Source organism: Macrobrachium nipponense, chromosome 42, assembly GCF_015104395.2.
Source record: "Macrobrachium nipponense isolate FS-2020 chromosome 42, ASM1510439v2, whole genome shotgun sequence".
NCBI classification, from domain to species: domain Eukaryota; kingdom Metazoa; phylum Arthropoda; class Malacostraca; order Decapoda; family Palaemonidae; genus Macrobrachium; species Macrobrachium nipponense.
In genome coordinates this window covers 11605645-11633489 of record NC_061103.1, presented here as the reverse complement: position 1 = coordinate 11633489, position 27845 = coordinate 11605645, and the positions used below count along the sequence as shown (strand labels likewise).

At 44.5% G+C, this 27845-nt stretch overlaps 1 protein-coding gene and 1 long non-coding RNA gene across 2 annotated transcripts in view; one reads left to right on the top strand and one right to left on the bottom strand.

The window, feature by feature from the left end:
* Window positions 1-1852, bottom strand: part of LOC135212976 (S-adenosylmethionine sensor upstream of mTORC1-like) — a 22785-nt gene extending 20933 nt beyond the window's left edge. The window contains exon 1 of the mRNA XM_064246738.1: window positions 1645-1852. Coding sequence (XP_064102808.1) covers window positions 1645-1809 — 165 coding nt within the window. The 5' untranslated portion in view covers window positions 1810-1852. The remainder of the gene's footprint in view (window positions 1-1644) is intronic.
* The window catches only part of LOC135213409 (uncharacterized), a 124912-nt gene that overhangs the window by 61408 nt on the left and 35659 nt on the right, over window positions 1-27845 (top strand). The gene's annotated exons all lie outside the window — the stretch shown is intronic.

Below are 27845 nucleotides of genomic sequence, written 5' to 3'. Positions count from 1 at the left end.
CATGCACATGTTACACCGGGAGAGGGAGACCGAAACCTCTCTCCTCCCCCATGATAATTGCGATAGACTACTAGTAGCCTAACGATTTTACATGTACAAAATGGAAATATTACGCAGAGATAGGCACTAACCCGCTCTTGAGAAGCTGGGGGGGGCTAGACTATAACTAATCAACCTTTCTTTAAACCCCAGAGGACGTCACGTGCAAGTTAGGCCTCTCTCCAAACCAATTCTAACTGGGATAATCATTAAGCACGTAATATAAGATACGTTTGGAAGTTCAGCAAAAAGCATGCACTTTGTCTCAAAGCTAAAAACAGGAATGTAGATGGTGCGCGAGTCGGGTAGTAGTAGCGAGAGCGAGGAAGGAGGAGTAACCGTTGCAATGGCTCTAGCCTTTGCAACGGCTCTTACCGTGAGAGGGATTTTGGAAAGGAATCTTCTAATTGGCAGAAAACCTGTGAATAGTGGCTTCCACTCGCCTTGTACTTTATACCCGACACCCTTTGGGTGCTCGCGCGAGGGTAGTAACCTCAGCATACCATGCTAGCTTTTTTTCTCTGGTATATTTAGGATCTATTTATACTTAGAAAAACGAGCTACAGGAACTTTTCACTGGCAGACACAGGTCGAACCTAGAAAGTGCAATCATTTGTAGAAAAGAGACACCCCAAAAAAGGCTTACGTACATAGGTCGTATGCTTGCGCAGTTCAATGACGTTTGCCTGAGTCGTTTCAGGAACATTGTGAAAATTAGGCAGAAGCAATCTTCCTTGGATAGTTATTTTTTAAAGAGGCCTTTAGTACTAGCAGGAGTAAGCAAAAAGGAAGAACCAATTGATACTAAAAAACAGAAAGTTGAAAGTGGTGAAGAAGTTGAAATTTTGTATAAAAAAAAAAAATTTTAAACGTAAAGTATAAAAAGTAAAAAAAAAAATTTAAAAATAAAAAAGAAAAAAAAAAATTAATTTTAGTTTTCGTTAAGTGCTACAGTTTTGTTAATGTGTTTTGTAAAGTTTAGTTTATGTATGTTTTCCTTACATTTTTGTGTGTTTCGTAAAGTTAAGTGTACGTACGTATCTGCCGTTTGTCCTCCTCCTCTGTCGCCACTTTCGAAGATAGCCTCACTCCAAAGGTAAGCTTCCACATTTTACTACATACGTACAGTATTTCTTGTATACCATGTACACTAATACACTTTATTTACAGGTATATTAGCAGTACATATTAGGTTACTTATTGAATGGTCCAAATTGTTGTAGTATTTCATTGTTTATAGGTCAATTTAGCTTTATTATGAAATTTACTGGGGTGTTTTTGGAGGGCTTGGAACGGATTAGCCATTTTACATGTAAAATGCGGTCCAAGATACGAAAAGCTCATGATACGAAGGCCGCCTCGGAACGGATTAATTTCGTATCTCGAGGTACCACTGTATTCGCGGGTTCTAACTATTCACGGGGGGGTCTGGTACGCATCCCCCGCGAATATGGGGGGAACACTGTACCTGGCAATCTCAAAGTTGGTGGGTCCTATTCACCTACACCAGTCCAAAATTTGAATTTTTGCTGTGGTAGGAGGTTTCCACCTATGTAATTACTCAGAAAGTCACTTATGTACAAAAAACTTTTAATACAGTCCCACCTCCAAAGCTGGACAAAGATCAATGGCTGTAACTTCTAGATCACTGTATACTGAGAATGGATTGTAACAGCTTCCAACATCCAACAGCTTAATTGTACAAGAAGCTCCATACCTGCAAAAACATAAATACATTACTTGTTGTTTACTTACTTTATCAATAGGCATATTTCAGTACTTTTACAAACAGTATTCAAGCAACTGTGCATGCCTTTATTGTACTCACTTTACTACTGAACCTAGCACCTTGTAAGAATTAAAATTGAGCACTATTAATGGCTTAACTACATGTCTTCTGCAACTGAGTATGCAATCCTGTAGGCATAACCTTCAGATAATCAGCATTTATTCATAAAAATGGTAGGAGGTTACAACTGACATATGACAAAAACTCATATTCTAATAATATAATTCATTTTGACAAAGCCCCATACTCTGATATTCATTAAGGTTTCAAAAATTCCTCTAACTTCATAAAACCAGTCTTATTCGTGCTGAACAGCAATGTGGTAAAAGATATGACTCATCATTCAGCCTCTCATGTGAGGGTGTAAGAATGTCATATTCTATTATGTCAACATGTGAATTTAAGTTTAGTAGCTTTATATAACTTGAGATCGCAAAATAACTAAAATAAAATATTTGTTTGAAACTAAAGCCCTTCAGTGCATCAGCTCCATTTTCAAAAGACGCATCCAGTAAATTGTCTACACATCTGGACTCTCAAAGTTCCTCTAACTGCAGATATGGTCATGGTAAGTGTCGGTCAGTCTGGAGAGACCAGCTGATTTTGCTCCAAAGAACTTGACCAGTCCTTGCTTTCCATCACTGATCTTACCCTCACTCTTTCAGACCATATCCTTATCTTTGTGGTGGTTTTACCAATAGTATTATTATCAGCGGGTCTCTCTGGCCTTAAATACCTGCTTAAGAAACATTTCTTTGAGCCTCCCAATGTCATACTGGTACGTATTGCTGCTCACTGTACTTAAGTTATCTTTTTATTTTGAACAGCCATTCTGTTCTGTTATTTGTATTCAACTGGAAATAATCATGATGGCCAAGCTGCTCAATGTTTTGTTTAAAGAAGTCCACCTAACCTTTGCTTTTGTTCTGTTTTGTTTATATCAGCAAATCACTCTGGGAGTGGTTTCATGATTATCATAAGAAACAGTTTTCTTACCAACTTAGATATTCGTGGAATTCGTCACATTTCAATTTGTTTCAGCTTCATCTACCTCTCTGAGGTCTAAAACTTCAGTTTCATCAGTCTTTAACAATTCAAGAATGAGAAGGATGAAAAACTAACTCACTTTACTGCATAAGAAAATGGAACTGACCTTAATTTAGCTTTTAGAGAATCTGTTTGATGATTTGTCTCCCTATTCTGAGTCAAGGGCTGCTCTAGGAGCAAGAGACCGTGCTGGCACAAAGCCAGCTAAATCATAACCAACCACCCCATTCTAACAGAGAGGTTCACTCATACTCCTGCTCATCATAATAGATCTCCTCCTTTGGTTGCCTGTCCCTCATCTCTATGAGTGCTGAGAAAGCATCTAGGGACTTGTGGGTGACATTCCTTAGTTAAAAAAGTGAGGGAGGAGATTGAGAAAATCTTGGATCTCTCATCAGGTATAGAAAGATCCTGAATCTTTGTTATAAAATCTGGAATGAAGAAGAATGAGAAAGATCCCCACCCTTCCAAATGTTGAACAAAATATGACAGGCCATGTAACTCCCCCAAGGTAAAAGCTAAAAGGAAAATAGTCTCAACCTTAAGTTCGCTGTCTGTAGCCTGATACAGAGGTTCAAAAGCTCAAAAGGTGTTCTGGTAAGACTCCAAAGTACTAGGGACACAGCCTGCTTGGAAGGCTGAAGTTCATAAGGGGGTCAAGACTGAAACTCCTCATTAGCACCGACCACTACACTTAAGAGTAGAAGTCCAGTCCCTTCATTCAAAAATGACATTTTTATGATAAAATGAGATTTTATGTATACTGCTCAACAAGTGATTACATACATAGGTGTAGTTTCACTATCTGCGGCAGCTAGAATTTGAATTTCGCGGTGGCACCATTTTGTTTTGGTTAGGTGACCAGCCCGCCACAACCTGGGTAGCACGGAACCAACATGTGAGGGGAGGAGGGAGGGCTCTGATTATGTATTCACTTGATAAGTATAGTGCATAAAATATTTCATCATAAAAGAGCTGAATCACACATTGTAGGAGGTGGGATACATGGATACATAAGTTTTACCAATCATATAAGATATGAGAGGCACAAACAGAACAAATATTCCTAGCATTTGGTTAAAATGGTTGTTGGTTCCTTACCTGTTAAGAGAGCTGCACAGACAATTACTGCCTCTGGATGGTGCTCATCTTAACTTGCAGAGACATGGTGGTATAGCCAGGGATTCTCTTCTACTACACTGGGATCCATTACAGCTAAGGAAAAGTCTGTGGCAAGCAAGGATACACAAATTCAATGCCCCTGCCCAGGGCTCAGTACCAAAACACAGAAAATACTAGAGTAGTAAACGGTCTTCTTTCCCATCACTATCCCTACATTAAGGGGTTGGTTGCCTGATGCAAATTCTCCACTGCCTTCTATCAAATGCATCATCCTCCACCAAACCTCTTCTCTCCATAGCTTTCTTCACTTTATCTCATTTATCTCATCATCTAATTATCTGTTGCTCTCTCAATCATCTTCCTCTAACAGGTTCCTTCCAAGCCCTCTTCACTCCCTCTGTGTCATCCATCCTCAACACACCCCCATACCACCTCAATCGTGACTTTCTTATTACTTCTGTAATGTGTACTAAGCCTGCCCTTTCTTATTTTGTCATTTTCCAATCTCTCAAGCAGCGATATTCCCATAACACACCTCAGCATTCTCATCTCTGTTCTCTCAAGCATTACTTCCTTTTTTCTTCCTAAAGCCCATGTTTCCAACACATACATGAACACTGGTCTTATCACTGTGCTACAGATCTTGACTTTTAGCTTGATTGTAATTTTCTTATCACATGCTACTCCAGCTACCTCTCTCCATGTACCCCATGTAGCTTTTATCCTACTGTCAAACTTCAGCCTCACATCCTCCCTCTTGGCTTAAAGTAGATCCTTATGTATTTAAACTTTTCTACCTGTTTTATAACTGAGCCTCTTCCTTCTCGCATTACTATTCTGCCTCTTATCTTCCATACTGCTCAACAAAACCTCTGTTTTATTCACATCCACCTTTATGCCACCCCTCTCTAAAGACTCTTACCACTCTCCAACCCCTCTCTATAGGTCTTCCTCATTATTGGCAGTGATATCCAGATCACCAGCATACAACAACTCCCACAGCTCTTCATTCCTGATCTCTTCACTTAACACATACATGACCAGCACAAACAAAAATGGGGTTAATGCTGACCCTGGTGTAGTCCAACATTAATTTCAAAGTTTTCTGTTTCCTCAACTGCTGTTATTACTTTTGTGCTCGTTCTTTGATATACCATCTCGACCAACGTAAAAAACTTTTCTGGGATTGACCTGTGTCGCCCAGTGAAATGTCCTTATAGCACTCATTTCTAGGTATAAATAAATGCTAAATATACCAGAGAAAAAGCCATATGGAATGCTGGGGTTACTACCCCCAGCTCGCTCACCCTCATAGGGCGTCGGTATAGCACAGGGGCGAGTGGAAGCCACTGCCACAGATACTCTGCCAATCAGCTCTCTCCCCTCTCAAAATCCCTCGCCAGAGAGGAGCCGTTACACGGCCACCTTCCGCTCGTCACTACTACTTCTGCCAAGAATCTACATTCCTTCTTAGTACTCGTTAACGTTGACACATTTGTTTTTTTGCTAATAATATTTGAGAATTTTCGAAGCCATCATGTCTTCAGACCTGCAAGTTTGAGTATAAAGTTTGTTGACTTTGAACGCGATTGTGAGACTATGCATCAAATATGGTGTTGTTTATAATGAAGCGATTGCTTGGGACCGAGCGTTTCGTTTCTCGAGTCGGCCATTTAAAATGCATTGTTGACCACGTACTTGGTCTTCTCAACTTTTTATTGCGGTATATAATTTTTCTTACCCCTTTTTGCTCATCACAGTATATGTTACTGTTGTCGTGAAATTTTACCATTTCGCTCCTGATGGGTTTCAATAGGTTGGTGTATCACGGTTTGAACCTTTACATTTATTAGCCTAATTAGGAGGTTTCCCTCTTTTATCATCAGTCCTTCAGGAGCGATTTGGTTCCCTCACGAGAGTGCGATGATAAATTTCATTCCTACAACATGCGCGAGTATTGTGTTTGAGGTGACCTAGGCTAGCCTGGCAGTATGCCATTTTTTTGGGGGGAGGTAATGAAATTCTCATTCATTCATGGTGCTCATGCATGTTGTGTAGGTGATATTATTTATTTTATTATATTATAATATTATATTGCTAATTGTATTTTGATGAGGTTTGGAAGTCCTACATGAATATTTACCTATCCTTGAGCGTCATTTTTACTTATCCTAGCCTACCCGACCAGATCTAGGCTAGGTTTTGGAAGGTAGGCTAGGCGGTTCAGAGTACTTCTCGCTACCCTAGTTGGTACTAGTCCTGGCTAATCTGACCGGACTAACATTTTAGTTTTGGAGGGTGATCCTTTACTAGAGTTCCTCTCTTGTTACGTAATGTAGGTGCTAGGCCTATCTTACCTGACCAGGTCGATATATTCAATTTTGGAGGGTTAGGTTAGGCTCTAGAGTGTCCTCTTTCGTGAGGAACTAGTAGGCGCCATCCTAGGCTACCTGACCAGATCGGGGTATACCGATTTTGGAGGGTTAGGCTAGGATCGGAGATGGGCTTGCCTTTATTGGTCGGTACTTCCAATAATTCCTTATCAATACTTTTTGTTAAGTATAGCCTTGGCTATTACCTCCTTTAGGGTGTCAGTTGGCCTGCCGTCTTCTGCCCCCTTTAGTTGTAGGCTATTCACAGCTTCTCGGAGGGTGGTAATCACCTGACCGGTCATTGTTGCCAGGCGATTACTAGTTTACCTTTCTCCTCCGGGTTCTTCCTTCCATTCCGGACTTGGTCCAGCGGTGCTTTGTTAGCTCACTGTCCTAGTAACCCTACCAGGGAACAGCAGCCAGAGCATCGAGAACTGCCGGGGGATTAGTCGGAGGAGGTTAAGGATTAGAAGATTATGTAGTCTCTGTTGGTATTTTCCTGGCCTGTGTTATTCAGGCGAGGTGTGGTCTACCATCACACTCGCCAGGATGTTATACGCCGGAGTTCTTAGTACCGCTGTTCCCGCCCCTCTGTTTTCCGTATTCTCTGGTGTTATCGCTGCTTCCCCACTCCGGTGGGGGTGGAACTTGGCTTAGAGAATGCGTTTCCAATTGACTTGGAATTGCTACTCTACTCCGGTGCATTCAGACTCAGGCTTAGGTTTTACCTTGTTTCCCTGTTCTGCTCGTATCAGGCCAACTCCGCCGATCATAGCTATTGCGATAACGAGATTATGGATTCCGGAGCAGGCGGAGACATTCAGAGCGTTAATGTTGAGTAAAATCTTATTCAAGAGTTGATATTTCCTTTAGCTAGTTTGGTAGAACTAGTCTAAATGTACATATACCGCCGGAATTATCTCCGGCAGAACTATTTTGACGATACTCATGTATCAATTCCAACTTACAAATGGTACGCTGTCTCGACTTGGGATGTTCAGCCGTTCTCCAGCAACCATGTGGGCATGAGGTCTGCCGATCTCATGCCAGCTGTACGATGCAGGTTGACGACATCCTAGTCTGGCATCCTGATGGCTGTGAAGTGTGTTACACTTTAGTGGAGAACGTGACTAATGAGTCGGTTGGTACCATCCGCACCTCAGTAATGTTTTGATTTTTGGTCAGTGTTCCGCCATTGGAGGATCTGATTTCGTCTTCTCTTACAGACCCCTCTGGCGCTCAAGGCCTCCTCACTGGTGAACCTTAAGGTCTGGGTGGGCAGTTATGGGAGGAATGTTGCCGCTGGATGCCCCTACATGCTGTTGGAGGAGATGTGTTCTCTCCTTTATCCTAATGCAAGGTCTTCGGCAGCAGTAGCTAAGGAAGTGGCGGCCCCTTTCATCGAGAGGATCCGTTTAGAGACCCAGATCCCCACAGAAGACCAAAAGGGCTTGTGCGAGGAGGTGACGGAGGAAGTAGCAGCCATCAGTCTGCATCGCAAGCCGATGACCATCGACTCTCAGGAAGAAGGTAGGGAAGTAAGGCAGGTGGTTTTAGTTTTTAAACTATTGCTTGTAGTCCATCTACTACTTCTTCCTCTTCCTTTCAGGGCTTTACGAAGTCCAGAATCCTTGGGGATAGGTCTGGTTCTGTGATCCCCAAGGTGAAAACTCTGAAAAAGAAGTCTCTGCCGAAGGCTGCCAGACCAGCTAAACCTTCTCTGGCGGACTCCGCTCGGTCGTCATTGGCCCCCAAGCCTTTGGCTTCCTCGGCAAAAGCTACTCCCCCACCTAAGGGGTCGAGAGCTAAGGGTTCTAAAGCCAGACTGGAGGAGTCCAGCTTCGACCCTGACGCCTTTGCTAATCTTCTCATGGAGAAGATGGGCAGTATTGTGGACTCAAGATTCCAATCGATGTCCTCTCAGCTCGCCTCGGGTTTAGAGACATCAGGGCAGTCCATCCTGTCTCTGGCTCAGAGACTTCAGACTCAGGAGAGCTTGCTGGCCGGGACTATTCAGTCCCGGGGGCACACAGCAGTCCTTTATTGTGCCGGTGGATGCATCTAAGCTCCGCCACCCGAGGGACAACAACCCATGGCGGTTGGCGCTGCATGCTCCCTTTTCGGATGGCTTGCTGACAATTGAAGGCTGTGGAACCCGTCCCGTGGAAGATTACGAGTTCTTCCCGGCGGACCTCCAATTTCCCTTCCCAGGCTACGCTCGGTTAGCCGAGGAAGCGTTTGTCAGGGTAGACAGGGTCCCAAAGGAGACTGTGCTCTATCCTAGAGATCAAGCACAGTCGGCATGGGTCTGCACCCTTTTGGAATGGAATTGCGTCAACACTAAGTTGATGCCACACAAAGGTTGCTACACCATGTTCGTGGTGGGGGATAACATCCCAACCCCTTGTGCATCTAAGATCGTGGAATTAACTCTGCAGGCCGGAATGGAGGAGAAGCCAATGCCTCAGCTTCGAGAGACAGAGCCTACCTCTCTGCTCTTTCCCGGAGACTTGGAGTGCTGGTTGGGCGCTTCGGAAAAGTTCACAGTGGGCAAACTCGATCCGGAGTGTGCCTCCACACAGTTTAGTGAACGTTTGCCCAGAATTCCGAATGCCATGGTAAAGGCAGAGTTTGAGGCAAAGTGTAGATTGAGCAGATCTATCAACCTAGGTTACTACTTCAAGAGATGATGGCCTGTGTCTACGCTGAGGAACCTCTATTCCGGGTCCTAACAAAGTCGCTGCTGCAGACTTTCCAGTGTGACCTGTATGATTTTTTGGTGGCTAGGCAGAATTGCAGGAAGCATGTCCTTGCCTATGCTTCCATCAGACATGAGCCTAATAAGCTTATTAAGGCATCGATCTGGGGATCCAACCTCTTTCCTGATGACGTGGTTAACAGCGTCATCAGTGAGGCGGCTAGGGCTAACCAGAACCTTCGTGTCCACTGGGGCCTTCCCTTCAAAAGGAAGTCAGAGACCTCCAGACCGCAAGCCAAGAGTAGGAAGAGGGTCAGGAAGTATCAGCCTTTCCAGATCTCTCAGACACAGACGGTGGTGCTAGCAGTTCCTATCTCCCAGCTTGGTCAACCTTCGACCTCTAAGGCACGACCACAACAACAACAATTTGTACTGCTACAGAGTCAGCCAACTCAACAGTCCTTGAGTTCGGCTACTTTCATGACGTCCCCGGCCTTCAACGCTTCGTTTGATGCGCAAGGGGCGTTTCAAAGCTATAACAGGCACACAAGGGGTAGCAGAGCAAGAGGAGCTTACCAGCACAGAGCTGGTTCCAGAGCTCTCTCCAGAGGCAGAGGTTTCAGAGGAGGCAAAGGAATTAAGACCTCACCCAATCAATGAACCTCTCCAGGTAGGCGGGAGACTGTACCTCTCCCGGGACCATTGGACCTTCAGTACGTGGGCCCACAGTATTGTATCAAAAGGTCTGGGGTCGAGAGGGATAAAAGGGCCTCCTCCACCAGTCAGTTTCCACCAAATTCAAACGACAGACCTTTTAAACTATGTCAAAGACCTTCTTCAAAAGAAGGCAATAAAGAAAGTCAGACACCTGAAATTTCAAGGACGTTTGTTCACCATGCCAAAGAAGGACATGGACATGCTAACCGTCTCGCAGGTGCGGACCTTACTTCCCCGTGGGGTCGTCACCACCTCTATTGATCTTACAAATGCTTTTCTCCCTACCTAGGCTTCAAACTAGGAAGACAGGCTTACTCGTTCAGAGTCATGCCTTTCGGGCTCAACATTCAGGAATATTCATGTCAGACTAGTCTTGGACAGTGCAGTGATAGTTCACTGCCAAAACAGAGGCGGCTCCAAGTCAAGCCACATAAACCACGTACTGATAGCAATCTTCTCATTGGCAATGAAACATCATTGGCACCTGTCAGCTACTCACCTGGCAGGAGTACGGAATGTCATTGCGGATTCACTGTCCAGGACAACTCCGCTGGAATCGGAATGGTCCTTGGACGCAAAGTCATTCAATTGGATTTGCCTACAAGTACCGGGCCTTCAGGTAGACCTGTTTGCCACGGAGTCCAACCACAAACTTCCATGTTATGTGGCTCCCAATTTGGATCCTCTAGCTCACACCACAGATGCGATGTCCATAGACTGGAACATTTGGCAGAAGATTTACCTATTTCCGCCAAAAAACCTTTTGATGAAAGTTCTACACAAACTCAGATCTTTCAAAGGGCGGATAGCACTGGTAGCACCCAACTGGCCGAAGAGCAATTGGTTTCCTCTTCTACTAGAGTTGAAACTCCGTCCCAGACGGATTCCCAACCCAAAGTTGACTCAGGTGGTACAAACTCAGACTGTGTCAGCTTCCTCAAGAATTCTGAATGCACTAACTTTATGGACTTCATGAAGTTTGCAGCACAGAAAGATGCTAATATTGATCCGCTAAACACATTGCTCGTGGAATCAGACAAAAGGGAATCGACACTCCGGCAGTATGATTCAGCAGTGAGGAAGTTAGCCATCTTTCTAAAAGAATCAGATGTTCAGACAATGACTACGAATCTGGCAATTTCATTTTTTAGAACTCTGTTCAAAAAAGGCTTAGCTGCTAGTACCATTACTACGACTAAATCCACCTTGAGGAAGATATTTCAGTTTGGCTTTAATATTGATTTAACAGACTTGTACTTCTCGTCTATCCCTAGAGCATGTGCTCATCTGAGAGCAATAAACCGGCCTCATACGGTCTCCTGGTTTTTAAATGACGTACTCAAGTTAGCTTCAGATACTGAATCATGCTCATATATAACCCTTCTCAGGAAAACATTATTTTTACTGAGCCTGGCCTCAGGTGCCAGAATATCTGAACTGTCGGCTCTCTCTAGAGAACCAAATCATGTCGATTTCCTCCCGTCAGGAGAAGTTCTGCTTTCTCCAGATCTGAAATTCTTGGCAAAGAATCAAGACCCTCAGAACAGATGGTCTCCGTGGAAGGTTGTTCCCCTTCCACAGGACCCATCATTATGTCCGGTTATTACATTAAAGTCTTATCTTGACAGGACTTCTAATAGGTCTTCAGGTCCTCTTTTTGTTAGGGAGAATGGTGGAACCATTTCCTTGAAGGCCATCAGACAAATTCTTTATTTTATTAAACAAGCTAACCCGGATTCAGTTCCTCAGGTCCATGATATCCGAGCAGTAGCTACCTCAGTTAATTATTTTCATCATATGAACTTTGATGATCTCAAAAAGTATACGGGTTGGAAATCTCCGACAGTATTTAAACGCCACTATCTAAAGGCTCTAGAGGCCCTTAAATATTCTGCAGTGGCTGCAGGGAATGTTGTCTTCCCTGATACAGCCTAATTATGTATGTTGCAATGTTGTATATTATTAATTATCATTGATATTGCCATTAATTACCTTTTGGTACTCCCTCTCACCTACCTGCCTCTCTTGTTTTCCCTCCCTTTTTGCCTTTTTTGTTATGGACCGAAGTGGTTATCAACCCACTCCTGTTCTTGTACATAGTTTATTCATTCATGTATTTTATATTCATTACCTGTGCTCTTTTCCTGGTGATGGTATGACCTTGGTCATATAATTTTATGTTATTTACTCCTGGTATTTTGTATCCTTATCTGGGATCATTAAAACAATGATTGTAATAAAAATTTTATTTTTTCCTTTGATATAAAAATTATTTGTTTTACTCTATTTACCAAGCTTGTATGGCCAATTCTCTGTTACTATTTCACTGGGCAACACAGTTCAATCCCAGAAAAGGGATTTTGACAAAGGAAAAATCTATTTCTGGGTGAAGACCTGTGTTGCCCAGTGAACCCATCCCTATCTTTCCTTTCCCCACCCTTTAGCTGGCCCAAGCTTGGGTGCGTAATTCAGGAATGAAGATTCTTGGCAGAAGTAGTAGTGGCAAGCGGAAGGTGGCTGTGTAATGGCACTTCTCTGGTGAGGGATTTTGAGAGAGGAGAGAGCTAATTGGCAGAGTCTCTGTGGCAATGGCTTCCACTCGCCCGTGCTATACCGACGCCCTATGAGGGTGAGCGAGCTGGGGGTAGTAACCCCAGCATTCCATATGGTTTTTTTCTCTGGTATATTTAGCATTTATTTATACCTATAAATGAGTGCTATAAGGACATTTCACTGGGTGACACAGGTCCTCACCCAGAAATAGATTTTTCCTTTGTCAAATCCCTTTTCTGGACTTTCCCCTTCCTGAAACACTAAAACATCACTTCTCTTGGGATTCTATCATATGCTTTCTCCAGGTCTATAAATGCACAACAGAGCTCCTGGTTTCCTTCAAGTCTCTTTTCCTGAAGCTGTCTTACTATGAAGACGCCATCCACTGTCCCTCTTCCTCTCATGGATCCATACTGACTCTGCACTTCTCCACTTTCATAAGTTATTAAGTACTTATACAACTTTTGAAACCATGTATTCATACATCCCAATTCAAAACTAAGAAAGACATCTCCAATATATAAACCCCATCTTCACTTCTAATTCCAAACCTATCGCCTTCCTGTACCTCTTCATACCAGTCTCTTCTCTTTCCCACCCTGCCATTCATATCATCTCCTATAATTAGTTTCTCCTCTATCACTGTTCTAGTGACCGCCTCAAACTCTTGTCTAAATAATTCCTTCTATTGCTCTTGGCACCCCATCTGAGGAGCATATGCTGATGTTGTATTTACTACTTAACCCCTATTATTACAGGCAGTCCCCGGTTATCTGCGATCCAGTTTTATGGGGCTTGTCTAGTGCCATAAAATTGGTGATTTAAGGCACCATAACGGGCCAAGTTCTGGTTATCGGCGACAGAAGCACCCTTACGGCGCTGATAACCAACACCATAAGCGCCATTATGGCATCATAAATCGTCGAGTTTCGGTTAATGGCGGTTTTCACTTATCGGCTCCCCCGCCGATAACCAGGGACTGCCTGTATTAGAATCTTTAAAAGCCTGCTGATATTATATTTATTTTGTCCCCTATTATTATTGGAATCTTTAAAAGCCTGCTGATATTATCTTTACTATTTTGTCCCCTATTATTATTGGAATCTTTAAAAGCCTATCATTAACTCTCTTTACTTCTAAAACTTTTTCCTTCAAGTTGTTACTATAAGTCCAACTCCATTTCTTCCTTCTCGTGACCTGCTGTAATACAGCTTATATCCATTTCTTATCTCTCTAGTTCCACTCCCTTTCAACCTAGTCTCCTACACACACAAGAAATCTATCCTCCTCCTCTCCATCACATCTACTATCTCCCTCAGTCTTCCTGTTAGAGTACCAATAATATTCCACGTACCTGCTCTTACCTTCCAGTCTTTCACTAACTTCTTTGGCCGCAGTCGTGACCCCTGCGGTTTGCCCATTTATCACGCCAGTAGGGGGATTCTGAAGTCCATCTCTTACAGGGGATGCCCTAGCTACATTCATATTCCTTAAAACATCAAGTATGGTTTATTGTTTGGTAAAGGGGTTTTAATGACCACATGCCCTTGCTGTCATCAACCACAGTAATTGGCAGTGGGCCTTGCCTTTGACTAAAAAGTCCGACAGCAAGGCTGGCTGCAGTTTCCACAGTTATTGGCAGTGCCTAGCCTTTTACTAAAAAGTAAGAAGGCAAGGCAGCAGTTTCCACAGTTGTTGGCGTTGGGCCTAGCCTTTTACTAAGAAAGTAAGACTACAAGGCAGCAGCTATCGTTTTAGTTGCCTTTTACGACACACAGGACCTACGGTGGCAGTAGTCTTAAACCCCTACCACAGGGGAACCATAAGTAAACATAGTCGCCAAGAGCAAAGATTAAAAACCTAACACCCAACCATTAAAAGCATTGGTGGGTACTCTAAGTAACTAATACCCCCGGGCTTCCCTTGTGACTCAACAACCTTCATCAAGGTGAAGAGAACAAAGGGTAGGAAGAAAAGACTTCTTATACACCCTCACCCAACACTGTGCCAGCTACTAAAAAAGGGATTTTGACGAAGGAAAAATCTATTTCTAGGGGAAGACCTGTGTTGCCCGGTGAAATGTTCCTGTACACACATTTCTAGGTATAAATAGATGCTAAATATACCAGAGAAAAAAGCTAAATGGAATGCTGAAGTTACTACCTCCAGCTCGCTCACCCATAAAGGGTGCCGGTATAAGACAAGGGCGCGAGGAAGCCACTACCATATATATTCTGCCAATTAGAAGTCTCCTCTCAAAACCCCTCTCTAGATAGGAGCTGTTACAACGTCTACATTCCGCTCGCTACTACTACAACTTCTGCCCGAAAGCTACATTCCTGAATTACGCACCCAAGCTTGGGCCAGCTAAAGGGTGGGGGACCAGGAGAAGAGAGGGATGGGTTCACCGGGCGACACAGGTCTTCCCCCAGAAATAGATTTTTCCTTCGTCAAAATCCCTTTTCTGGGTTCGACCTGTGTCGGCCGGTGAAATAGTATCAGAGAATTGGCCATACAAGCTTGGTAAATCACAAAACTTTATAGATATATAAGGAAAAATAAAAAATTTTCTTAAAATTATGTTTTAATAACCAATGTAGAATAGTGAGTTATAAATGGTAAAAAAGGGGATCAAATATGACCAAATCCATACTATCCTGCGAAAAACAACAGGTAAGGAATACAAAAAACAAACAATTATGAACTATGTACATGTCCAGGAGAGGGTTGATGAGCAATCCAGACCGGAACATAAGGTAGACAGGCAGGGATTACAAGCGAGGCAGGTAGGTGAGAGTGAGCATCAAAAGAAAAATTTTATTGTTATGATACAATAAAGTTTCATACATACTTACCTGGCAGATATATATACTTAGCTATAGACTCCGTCGTCCCCGACAGAAATTCAAATTTCGCGGCACTCGCTACAGGTAGGTCAGGTGATCTACTGCCCTGCCCTGGGTGGCAGGACTAGGAACCATTCCCGTTTTCTATCAGATTTTCTCTCTTCCACCTGTCTCCTGCGGGGAGGCTGGGTGGGCCATCAATCGTATATATCTGCCAGGTAAGTATGTATGAAACTTTATTGTATCATAACAATATCATTTTCATACATTCAACTTCCCTGTCAGATATATACTTAGCTGATTGACACCCTTTGGTGGAGGGTAAGAGACAGCTAACTACTGAATAGACAGGTAAACAACATATGTTGTAGGTATTTATAGACCTTGGTTCCTACCTGATTAGGTGGAAGACTTCGTGGCTACTGCCTAGGAGTCTGCTTCACCTCAAGAGCCTTAGCGAGATAGTGATCTGTGGCCAAGAGTTCTTGTGGGTCTGTCGATGGGGTCTTATCCACTTACTCGGCAGAGCCTGACTGGCATTTGTCAATGGGTGCTAATCCGCTTATATGACAACACGCCTTATTTAAGGAGCACATAACCGATCCCGATCACCCAATCCTAACACCTGTGTTAGTTCAAAGATTGCCAAGAGTTATCCCCCAAACTCTTCATAAACAACCCATAACTCGAATTAAACAGTCAATATGCACACACTAAAGTACAAAAAAAAAAAAAATTTGTACCCCTCTGATAGTCAGATACCACTCGAGTTCCTTACTGAACCAAAGTGACGGCTGCCTGTGCGACATCTGACACTTCTTCCAGCAGGAATCAAGAACGTATCCAACAAGAGGGTTACGTACACAAAATTAAGGATCGGCGCTTGCTCCAATACCCTGGACCGTATCCGCTGACACAAACAGACCTAGAGAAAAACATTTCTCGTAAGTTGCGCGCACGTCCTTCAAGTAATGAGATGCAAACACCGAATTGCACCTCCAATATGTCGCTTCCAAGATATTCTTAAGCGACATATTTCGCTGGAAAGCAATAGACGTCGCGACTGCTCTTACTTCGTGAGCTTTCACTCTCAAAAGATTAAAAGAGTCTGGGCAGTTATTATGTGCCTCCGTAATCACGCTTCTCACAAAGAAGGCCAAGGCATTCTTCGACATCGGTCTTTTGGGGTCCTTAACAGAGCACCATAGACCGTGTTGCGCACCCCCCATCTGTTTCTTTCTGTCTAGATAGAATTTAAGTGCTCTGACCGGGCAAAAAGACCTCTCTGCCTCTCTGCCTCTCTACCTACTAGGCTAGTCAGGCCCTTTACCTCGAAGCTCATGGGCCAGGGCTTCGAGGGATTCTCATTCTTTGCAAGAAAAAGAGTCTGGAACGAACAGATAGCAGTCTCTCCTCTGAAGCCCACTCGAGACTCAGCTCACTGATTCTTTTCGCCGTAGCGAGAGACAAAAGAAATAAGCACTTTCTCGTAATGTCCCGAAAGGAAGCCCGATGAGGTGGTTCGAATCTTTCGGAAGACAGAAATCTTAGGACCACGTCCAGATTCCAGCTCGGAGCTCTAGGTTCTTTTGATTTCGATGTTTCAAATGAACGAATGAGATCGTGCAGATCTTTATTGTTAGCCAAATCTAGGCCTCTGTTCCTGAAAACGGCCGAGAGCATACTTCTGTATCCTTTGATGGTTGGTACAGAAAGATGCGATTTCTCCTTCAGGAAAAGAAGAAAATCTGCAATTTCAGTCACAGAGGTATTGGAGGAGGACAGCTTCTTCGACCTACACCAACTTCTGAACACCTCCCACTTCGATTGATATACTCGCATTGTAGATGATCTGCGGGCTCTAGCGATTGCGCTTGCCGCCTTGCGAGAAAAACCTCTCGCTCTGACGAGTCTTTCGATAGTCGAAAGGCAGTCAGAGCAGGAGCGGGGAGGTTTTGATGGTACCTCTCGAAGTGGGGCTGTTTGAGCAGATCTGTCCTGTTTGGAAGAGATCTTGGGAAGTCCACCGTCCACTCCATTACCTCTGTGAAACAATCTCGGGCTGGCCAGAATGGGGCTATCAGAGTCATCCTTGTCCCCTTCGAGGCCACGAACTTTCTGATCACTTCCCCCAGGATCTTGAATGGGGGAAAGGCGTAAACATCCAGTCCGGACCAGTCTAGGAGAAAGGCGTCTACTGCAAAAGCTCTGGGGTCGTCTGCCAGAGAGCAAAAGGAATGTGGCAAACAGGTCTATTTGAGGCCTCCCCCAAAGTGACCAAAGGATCTGACACACTTCTGAGTGGAGGGTCCATTCTGTGGGAAGGACCTGGAACCTCCTGCTCAGCCTGTCCGCTCTCACATTCCTCTCTCCTTGGACAAACCTTGTCAGTAGGGTGATGTTTCTTTGATGCGCCCATACTAGAAGGTCTCTTGTCAGTTCGTAGAGAAAGAGCGAGTGAGTCCCGCCTTGTTTCCTTACATAAGCCAGAGCGGTGGTGTTGTCGGAGTTTATCTGGACTACACCGTCTCTGACTATCTGCTCGAAGCCCTTTAGAGCAAGATGAATGGCTAAGAGCTCCTTGCAGTTTATGTGCCATGGTGCCTGCTCTTCCGACCAGGTGCCTGACACTTCTCTTGATCCTAAGGTTGCACCCCATCCCATCTCCGACGCGTCTGAATATAAAATTAGGTTCGGGTTCCGAATTTCCAGGGACACACCTCTGTTTTCCTCTAGAGGGGGTAACCACCACCTTAAGTGATTTTTCACCTCTAGAGGAATCAGAAATGTATCGGTGAGCTGTCCTGTCTTCCAGTTCCGAATCCTTTTCAGGAAGAAACTGTAGAGGACGGAGATGAAGTCTTCCTAGAGGAAAGAACTGTTCCAGCGAGGAAAGGGTCCCCAGAAGGCTCAACCATTCCCTCGCTGAACTGCGGTCCTTCCCTAAGAAGCTGGAGACTGTAGCGCAACCTTTCGATACTCTCTCTTGAGAAGGAAACACTCGAAAACCCCGAGAATCCATCCGAATCCCCAGATAAACCATGTTCTGGCTGGGGATCATCTGAGATTTCTCGAGGTTCACGATTAATCCTAACGACCTTGTCAGGTCTAGTGTCGTTGAAAGGTCCTCCAAACACTGCCTCTGCGATCTGGCCCTGATGAGCCAGTCGTCTAGGTATAGGGAGATGTTTATTCCCATCAGGTGTAGATATTTTGCCACATTCTTCATTATACTTGTGAAGACTTGAGGAGCCGTGGACAGGCCGAAACACAGGGCCCTGAACTGAAAGATCCTTCCCTCCATCATGAAACGAAGGTACTTCCTCGACGAATGATGAATCGGGACATGGAAATAGGCGTCTTGAAGATCGAGAGACACCATCCAGTCTCCTTGACGAAGGGCTGCAAGAACTGAAGCAGACGTTTCCATACTGAACTTCTGTTTCTCTACAAATCTGTTCAGCGCACTTACATCTAGTACTGGTCTCCATCCCCCAGAAGCCTTCGTGACTAGAAAAAGGCGATTGTAAAACCCCGGGGAGTTGTGGTCCAGTACTAGTTCGATTGCCCTTTTGTCCCACATCTGTTCCACCATTTGACGAAGAGTATCCATCAGTACAGGGTCCTTGTATCTGGCGGACAGTTCCCTCGGTGTTGATGTCAGGGGAGGGCTGTCCTTGAAGGGGATGTAGTATCCCTTCTTGATGACTGACATGGACCATGAGTCGGCTCCTATCCTTGCCCAGGCTTCCGCAAATTCTTGTAGCCTGGCACCTACTGGTGTTTGGAGGATCACTTTCTCATTTACCCTTTTTAAAGGGTCGGAAGGAAGCTCTTCCTCTTTTTTCTGTAGTCTTCCTTTTGGAGATTGTTCTAGCAGGAGGGCCTCCTCGAAAGGGCTGCTGTGATGGACGAGCCCCTTTCTTATCTTCAATGCCCACAGGCCTATTCTTCCTCGATGATTGCCTGAGGAGATCCTGAGTTGCCTTCTCAGTTAGCGAATGTGAAATGTCCTTCACTAACTGAGAAGGGAACAAATGCTCTGATAGCGGAGCGAAAAGCAAGGCGGCTCTCTGCGAGGGAGAGACTGCCTTAGTGAGGAAAGCACTATAAACAGCTCTCTTCTTTAACATCCCCACACCAAAGAGGGAGGAGACCTCTGCCGAACCATCCTGAACCGCTTTGTCAATGCACGTTAGGATGCTATGCAAAGCTTCTGGGTTTAGACCTTCCGCTTCATGGGTCTTTTTGGCCAAAACCCCAAGGGAACAATCCAGGAAATTGAAAACCTCCAAGACGTGGAAAAGCCCCCTGAGGAGGTGGTCCATTTCAGAAAGGCCCCATGTCGCTCGGGCCGAGTTCAAAGCGTGCCTTCTCGAGGAGTCTACGAGACTCGAGAAGTCCGATTCAGCCGAAGTAGGCAGAGACAATCCCATGTTTTCTCCAGTCTCATACCGTATGCCTCTCCTGCCCATCAGTTTGGCCGGAGGCATACAAAAAACCGTCCTCCCCAGTTCCTTTTTAGATTTAATCCAAGAATCTAGACTGAAGGGCCCTTTTCATCGATATGGCCGGTCTCATCTTAAGGAAGGACGAAGACTTCAGAGATTTAGCGCTCGAAAATAAGAGCGTGCGGAGAAGGAGGAGCAGCTGGAGTCAAAGAATCTCCATATTCTTCCAGAAGGAGAGAAGTAAGAACTTTATAGTTCGAAAGTCCTTCTTTATTAATAACCTCATCTTCCGACACTTCCTCTAGGTCGAGAGGGTCAGAAGGAGAATGCTCCCTTCTTTCACATGTCTCTTCCTTTGACTTTCTTCTTTCCGTAGATGAAGAACTTCTTACAGGTGAGGGACTAAGAGATATTGTCTCCCTATGTCTGCCAATTGGCGAATCTTGACTAATTGGTGCCTGGCGCCTGACGCCTATCAGGCTCCTCGCGCATAGCAGGCGCCTGGCTGGCGCCTCACACTTGTTTGGAGCTTCGTTCCTAGTTGGCGCCTGGCGCCTGGTTGGCGTTTGACGCCTGGAGTGATCTAGGATATAATCAGGCGCTTTGTGCCTGGCTAGCTCATCCCTTCCTGTGCGAACTTCCCTGTTGTCATCATCCTCCCTCTCAGGTGTTGTCTGGCGCCTGGCAGGCGCTTCTTCCTCTTCTACCTCTCGCCTGTCAAGTGCTTCGTTCCCCCCAGGGATGGCCGCCTGTGCGACAACTTCCCTGGAAGGCTCGTTGCACCTGGCAGGAGATCGGTGTCTTGATCTTTTAACAGGCAGCTTATCGTCCTTTCTACGAGGAGGCTCCTTGGAAGGGACTCCTACCAAAGAAGCTAGCTGCTCTTGTAGGTTTAGCAATATCTTCTTGGTAGAAGACTCCCTTTCTTCTTTCAAAAGCAGGAGAGGGAGATCTGGAAGATGCTTGAGGTTCCCTTGCAGCAAAGGGAGTTAACTCCTGTCTAGCTCTCTTGATGACCGAAGGTGCTTCTTCTTCAGAAAAGCGTTCGGGGCTAGAGTTCAAAGCAGGCTCTTTCCAGTTCCTCTTTAAAGGTCAGGAAAGATTCGTATCCTTCCACCCTCGTTTCGGTGAGGGAGATCCCGATGAAGAAAAGCACTCACGTAGGACGCTTTTTCTGTAGCGATCCCTGGCAGTCTGAGAAGTTACAGATCCTGCCGAAGGGACGCCTGATCGGTGGGGATTCTCCACAACCTCCGTACGGCTTTCGACTTTCCTTATCCTTTGGGCCAGGGAGCTTGGAAGAGGTCTAGGCCTGGGAGCGTCGCAGAGCCGACCAGACGCCCCCTCCACTACACTGGGGACACTTACATCACTGGAAATATCACCTTCACTTTGCTTACCTTCTAAAGCCGCCATTTTCTCTTGCATTCTTTGAAGGGAAGCCTTGAGGTCTGCAATTTCAGAAGCCGAATCAGTAGGATTAGCAACCTGTGATCGGCCTGATAAAGATTGAGAATCATAATGAGCAGAAGCTACAGAACTAGATAAGGGTTCGTTAGATCTAGATCTACTTAGGCTTTTATAAGCCGCTTTCCTCTCTCTATCTCTCTCTAATTTCTTCAAGTAAGAAGTTAGTCTCTTCCATTCTTCAGCACTCAACCTTTCACACTCATTACATGTGTTAGCCAAAGAACACTCAACAACTCTACAACGTCGGCATACAGTGTGAGGATCTACCGAAGCCTTCGGCATTCTCACCTTGCCGCCTTCATTCACACACACTCTCAAACCAACACTTGAGTCAGACATTTTAAAGAAAAATCCAAAGCCAAGTCCAAAAACAATTCCACAATAGCGAATGCCAAACAACGATCCAAGTACGTCACCAAAAATCGGTCGAAAGAAGATCAAAAGCGTTGAAAAAAGAATTCCAGTCAGGAGGTAGTAACAACAATGTTGACACCACCGGCGACAGAGAAAATCTGATAGAAAACGGGAATGGTTCCTAGTCCTGCCACCCAGGGCAGGGCGGTAGATCACCTGACCTACCTGTAGCGAGTGCCGCGAAATTTGAATTTCTGTCGGGGACGACGGAGTCTATAGCTAAGTATATATCTGACAGGGAAGTTGAATGTATGAAAATTAATAGCAAAATAAAAGAATAGGAAATAGAGTTACAAAACTAGGCCGTATCAGGGGAGACAATACTCCCTGCAGCCACTGCCGAATACTTAAGGGCCTCTAAATTCTTCAGATAGTGGCGTTTAAATACTGTCAGGGATTTCCAACCCGTATATTTTTCAAGATCCTCGAAGTTCATATTATGAAAATAATTAACTGAGGTAGCCACTGCCCAGATATCATGGACATGAGGGACTGAATCCAGATTGGCTTGTTTAATGAAATAAAGAATTTGTTGTCTGATTCCTTTCAAGGAAATGGTTCTGCCTTTTTCTCTAATAAAAAGAGGACCTGAAGACTTTTCAGAAGTTCTGCCCAGATAAGATTTTAATGTGACGATAGGACACAATATTGGGTCCTGTGTGAGAGGTATAATCTTCCAAGGAGACCACCTGTTTTGTGGGTCTTCATTCTTTGCTAGGAATTTCCGATCTGGGGAAAGCAGAACTTCACCTGACGGGAGGAATTCAATAGGATTTGGTTCTCTAGAGACCAACAGTTCAGATATTCTGGCGCCTGAGGCCAGACTCATTAAAAATAATGTTTTTCCTGAGAAGGGTTATATATGGAGCATGATTCATTATCAGTATCTGAAGCCAACTTGAGTACATCATTTAAAAACCAGGAGACCGTGTGGGGACGGTCCACTGGTCTCAGACGAGCACATGCTCAAAGGATAGACGAGAAGTACGAATCTGTCAAAAGGGATTTTGACAAAGGAAAAATCTATTTCTGGGTGAAGACCTGTGTCGCCCAGTGAAATGTACCTATAGCACTCATTTCTAGGTATAAGTAAATGCTAAATATACCAGAGAAAAAAGCCAATGGAATGCCAGAGTTATTACCTCTGGATCGATCACCGCCAAAGGGTGTCGGTATAGCAACAGGGGCGAGTGGACACCACTTATCACAGATACTTTACCCAATATCTTTCTCCTCTCTCAAAATCCCCCACCAGAGAGGTGCCGTTACAACGACCACCTTCCACTCGCCACTGCTACCTCTGCCAGGAAACGTCATTCCTGAATACGCACCCAAGCTTGGGCCAGCTAATGGATGGGGAAATGAAAAAAAAGAGGGATGGGTTCACTGGGCGACACAGGTCTTCACCCAGAAATAGATTTTTCCTTTGTCAAAATCCCTTTTCTGGGATTGACCTGTGTCGCCCAGTGAAATAGTAACAGAGAATTGGCCATACAAGCTTGGTAAATAGAGTAAAACAAAAAATTTTTATATCAAAGGAAAAAATTAAATTTTTCTTACAATTATTGTTTTAATGATCCAAGTTAGGGGATACAAAATATATAAAGCAAATAACATATAACCATATATGACCAAGTTCATACCATCAACAGGAAAATCAGCACAGGTAATGAATACAATAACACGTGAAATAATGAATTTATGTACAAGCGCAGGAGTGGGTTAATAAGCAATCCAGTCCGTGACAAAAAGGCAAAAAGGAAGGGAATACAAGCAAGGCAGGTAGGTGAGAGAGAGTACCAAATGGTAATTAAAGGCAAAATCAATGATAATTAACAATATACAACATTACAAAATACATAATTAGGCTGTATCAGGAGAGACAATGTTCCCTGCAGCCACTGCAGAATATTTAAGGGCCTCTAGGGACTTTAGATAGTGGCGTTTAAATGCTGTCGGAGACTTCCAACCCGTATACTTTTTGAGATCATCAAGTTCATATGATGAAAATAGTTAACTGAGGTAGCCACTGCTCGGATATCATGAACCTGAGGAACTGAATCCGGATTAGCTTGTTTAATAAAATAAAGAATTTGTTGTCTGATGGCCTTCAAGGAAATGGTTCCACCATTCTCTCTAATAAAAAGAGGACCTGAAGACTTATTAGAAGTTCTGTCAAGGTAAGATTTCAATGTAATAACTGGACATGATGATGGGTCCTGTGGAAGAGGGACAATCTTCCACGCAGACCACCTGTTCTGAGGGTCTTCATTCTTTGCTACGAATTTCAGATCCGGAGAAAGCAGAACTTCTCCTGACGGGAGGAAATCAATATGATTAGGTTCTCTAGAGAGAGCCAACAGTTCAGATATTCTGGCACCTGAGGCCAGTCTCAGTAAAAATAATGTTTTCCTGAGAAGGGTTACAGTAAGTCCTCGGGTTACGCTGGTCTCGACTTACGATGTTTCGTGGTTACGAACGCGCCCCCATAAAAATATAAAAAATAATATTTTGCGTCGTTCCGTCTTACGCGGTTTAGCGTCGTAAGCAACGTAAACAAACGCGAACTAGTTCCAGGCGCACGGCGGAAGAATACGCTTTGTGGGGGAGAGGACGGCGTCACTTCGCTACGCGCAGTCCTCGCCCATACGCCATTTTGGTTGTTTACACTGCCTCTCTCTCCCTCGTGTTGTATCGTTTTTGTAACTTTTTGCTCTTTGTTATGGCTCCCAAGCGCAAGGCGGACTCTTCTGATGGTAGTGCATCGAAGAAAAGAAAGGCCATCACCATGGAAATTAAAGTGGACATTATAAAGCGATCCGAGAAGGGAGAAACGCCAACAAACATTGGCCGCTCGCTTGGCCTTAGCCGTTCGACCGTTGCTACCATTATCAAAGATAAAGAGCGCATCGTTGAACATGTGAAAGGATCTGCTCCTATGAAAGCGACAGTGATAACTAAGCAGCGTAGTGGTCTAATAATTGAAATGGAAAGGTTATTGGTGCTTTGGTTGGAAGACCAAAATCAACGGCGTATCCCAGTCAGCCTTATGGTGATTCAGGAGAAGGCGAAAAGATTGTTTGAAGCGTTGAAAAAAGAAAAGGGGGAGGGAAGTGAAAGTGAAGAGTTTGTGGCTAGTAGGGGTTGGTTTTATGCGATTTAAGGCTCGGGCCAATTACCATAACCTTAAATTGCAAGGTGAAGCTGCTAGTGGGGATGAGAAAGCAGCGAGTGAATTTCCTAAAGCGTTGTCTGAGATAATTAAGGAGGGGGGTTATTCTGCTCAGCAAGTGTTTAACGTAGACGAGACAGGTTTGTTTTGGAAACGTATGCCTAACCGCACTTACATCGCCCAAGGAGGAGAAGTCAGCACCCGGTCATAAAGCCAGCAAGGAGAGGCTAACTTTACTTCTTGGGGGTAATGCTGCTGGCGACTTCAAACTGAAGCCCTTGTTGGTGTATCAGGCTGAAAATCCAAGGGCACTCAAGGGCATTTGGAAGGGTCAACTACCAGTAATTTGGAAGTCCAACAAGAAGGCATGGGTGACACTTGCAGTGTTTGAGGACTGGTTCGTAAACCATTTTGTTCCAAGTGTGGAGCGGTATTGCGCCTCCAAGGGTATCCCCTTTAAGGTGTTGCTAGTGCTGGACAATGCCCCTGGACACCCTGCCCAGCTGGGAGACTTCAACCCTAATGTCAAGGTGGTTTACCTTCCACCTAATACCACGGCCCTTTTACAGCCTATGGACCAAGGAGTGATTGCTTCGTTCAAGGCCTACTACCTACGAAGGACAATTGCTATGGCTTTACAGGCAACTGAAACCAAGAAGGACTTGACTCTGAAGGACTTTTGGAAATCCTACCAACATCCTTGATGCTGTAAAGAACATTGCTAATTCCTGGGAGGAGGTTAAGCAAACAAACATGAATGGTGTCTGGAAGAAAATTTGTCCTCAATTTGTGAATGATTTCCATGGGTTTGAGGACACAGTTCAGCTAGTTGTCAAGAACTTTGTTGTTGCCCTGAGTAAGGAAATCAATTTGGAGATGGAGGTTGATGATGTTACAGAGCTGCTGGAGTCTCATGGCGAGGAGTTATCTGCTGAGGACCTGATACAACTGGAGAAGCAGATAATAGAGGAAGAAGAAGAAGCACCCACCCCAGAGCCTAAGGCTTTCACAAGGCAGGACTTGATAAGAGGTTTTGCAGAGGTTGCAGCAAGCGTTGTCAACTTTTGAGGCTCGGATCCCAACTTGGACAGGTTCACTAGGTTTTCCAGAGGCGTCATGGATTTGATGCAGTGTTACAAGGAGATCTTGGATGAAAAGAGGTCGCTCTCTGTTCAGACTAACCTGGAGCAGTATTTTAAGAAGGTAGAGAGGCTGCAGGAGATCCTGTACCTCTACCTCAGCTGCCTCTGCTAATCCAGCACCTTCTGAATGTTCTGCTAACCCAGACTCACCTGCCCCAGTATCTCCAGCACCTTCTGTAGGTTCTGCCTCACTAAAGACTCACCTGCCCCAACATCTCCACTAGTATGTTCTGCCTCACCTAAAGACTCACTGCCCCAAATCTCCACTAGTATGTTCTGCCTCACCTCAAGAATCACCTGCCTCAGCATCTCCAGTACTAGTATGTTCTGCCTCACCTCAAGAAATCATCTGCCTCAGCATCTCAGCAACTTCTGGAGGTTTGGCTTTTTCTCTTCACTAACCTCCCCCAGTCTCTCCAGCACCGCAGCTTCCTCTCCAGTGTGCAAGCCAATCAAACTAATAAAGGTAAGGAATTGTTCTCTCGTTGTTATTGATAGGTATTTACATTAAATCATGTGGTATTTTTCAATGGGTTCCGACTTACGCTGAAAATCGTGTTTACGATGCATCGTAAGAACGGATCTACGTCGTAACTCGAGGACCCCCTGTATATATGAGCATGATTCATTATCAGTATCTGAAGCTAACTTGAGTACGTCATTTAAAAACCAGGAGACTGTATGAGGCCGGTTTACTGGTCTCAGATGAGCACATGCTCTAGGGATAGACGAAAAGTACGAATCTGTTAAATCAATATTAAAGTCATACTGAAATATTTTCCTTAAGGCAGATTTAGTCGTACTAGTTCTAAAAAATGAAACTGCCAGATTCGTGGTCATTGTCTGAACATCTGATTCTTTTAGAAAGATGGCTAACTTCCTCACTGCTGAATCATACTGCCGGAGTGTCGATTTTCTTTTGTCTGACTCCACGAATAATGTTTAGTGGATCAATATTAGCACGTTTCTGTGCCGTAAACTTCATGAAGTCCATAAAGGGCATTCAGAATTCTTGAGGAAGCTGACACAGTCCGAGTTTGTACTATTTGAGTCAGTTTTGGGTTGGGGATCCGTCTGGGACGGAGTTTCAACTCTAGTAAAAGAGGAAACCAATTGCTATCCGCCCTTTGAAAGATCTGAGTTTGTGTAGAACTTTCATCAAAAGGTTTATTGGCGGAAATAGGTAAATCTTCTGACAATTGTTCCAGTCTATGGACATCGCATCTGTGGCGTGAGCTAGAGGATCCAAATTGGGAGCCACATAACATGGAAGTTTGTGGTTGGACTCCGTGGCGAACAAGTCTACCTGAAGGCCCGGTATTTCTAGGCAAATCCAATTGAATGACTTTGTGTATAAGGACCACTCTTATTCCAGCGGAGCTATCCTGGACAGTGAATCCGCAATGACATTCCGTACTCCTGCCAGGTGAGTAGCTGACAGGTGCCAATGTCGTCTCATTGCCAACGAGAAGATTGCTATCATCACATGATTTATGTGGCTCGACTTGGAACCTCCTCTGTTTAGGCAGTGAACTATCACTGCACTGTCCAGGACTAGTCTGATATGAATATTCCTGGCCAGAGCTAGTCGTTTCAGGGTCAGGAAAATGGCCATTGATTCTAAGATGTTGATATGGAACTGGCGGAATACTGTCGACCATGTTCCTTGAACCTTCTTGTACTGAGAATAGCCTCCCCATCCGCTCAGAGGCGCGTCCGTGTGAACTACTAGAGACGGCGGGGGAAATTGGAGCGGTACTGATTTGGAAAGACTCTTGACTGTCGTCCATGGACGAAGTCTTTTCCTTAGTATCAGCGGAATCAAGGAGATTTTGTCTCTGAGTCTGCCATTGGCACTTCTCCGCCATACCCAATTGATGTCCTTCAGTCAGGCTTTCAATAAAAGATCTGGTATTGAAGCAAACTGAAGAAAACCTAGGACTCTTTCTTGGGTACGACGAGATGCCCGTCTGTTCTTGAGAAATGTCTCGTAGCTTTCGCTATCTCTTTGCA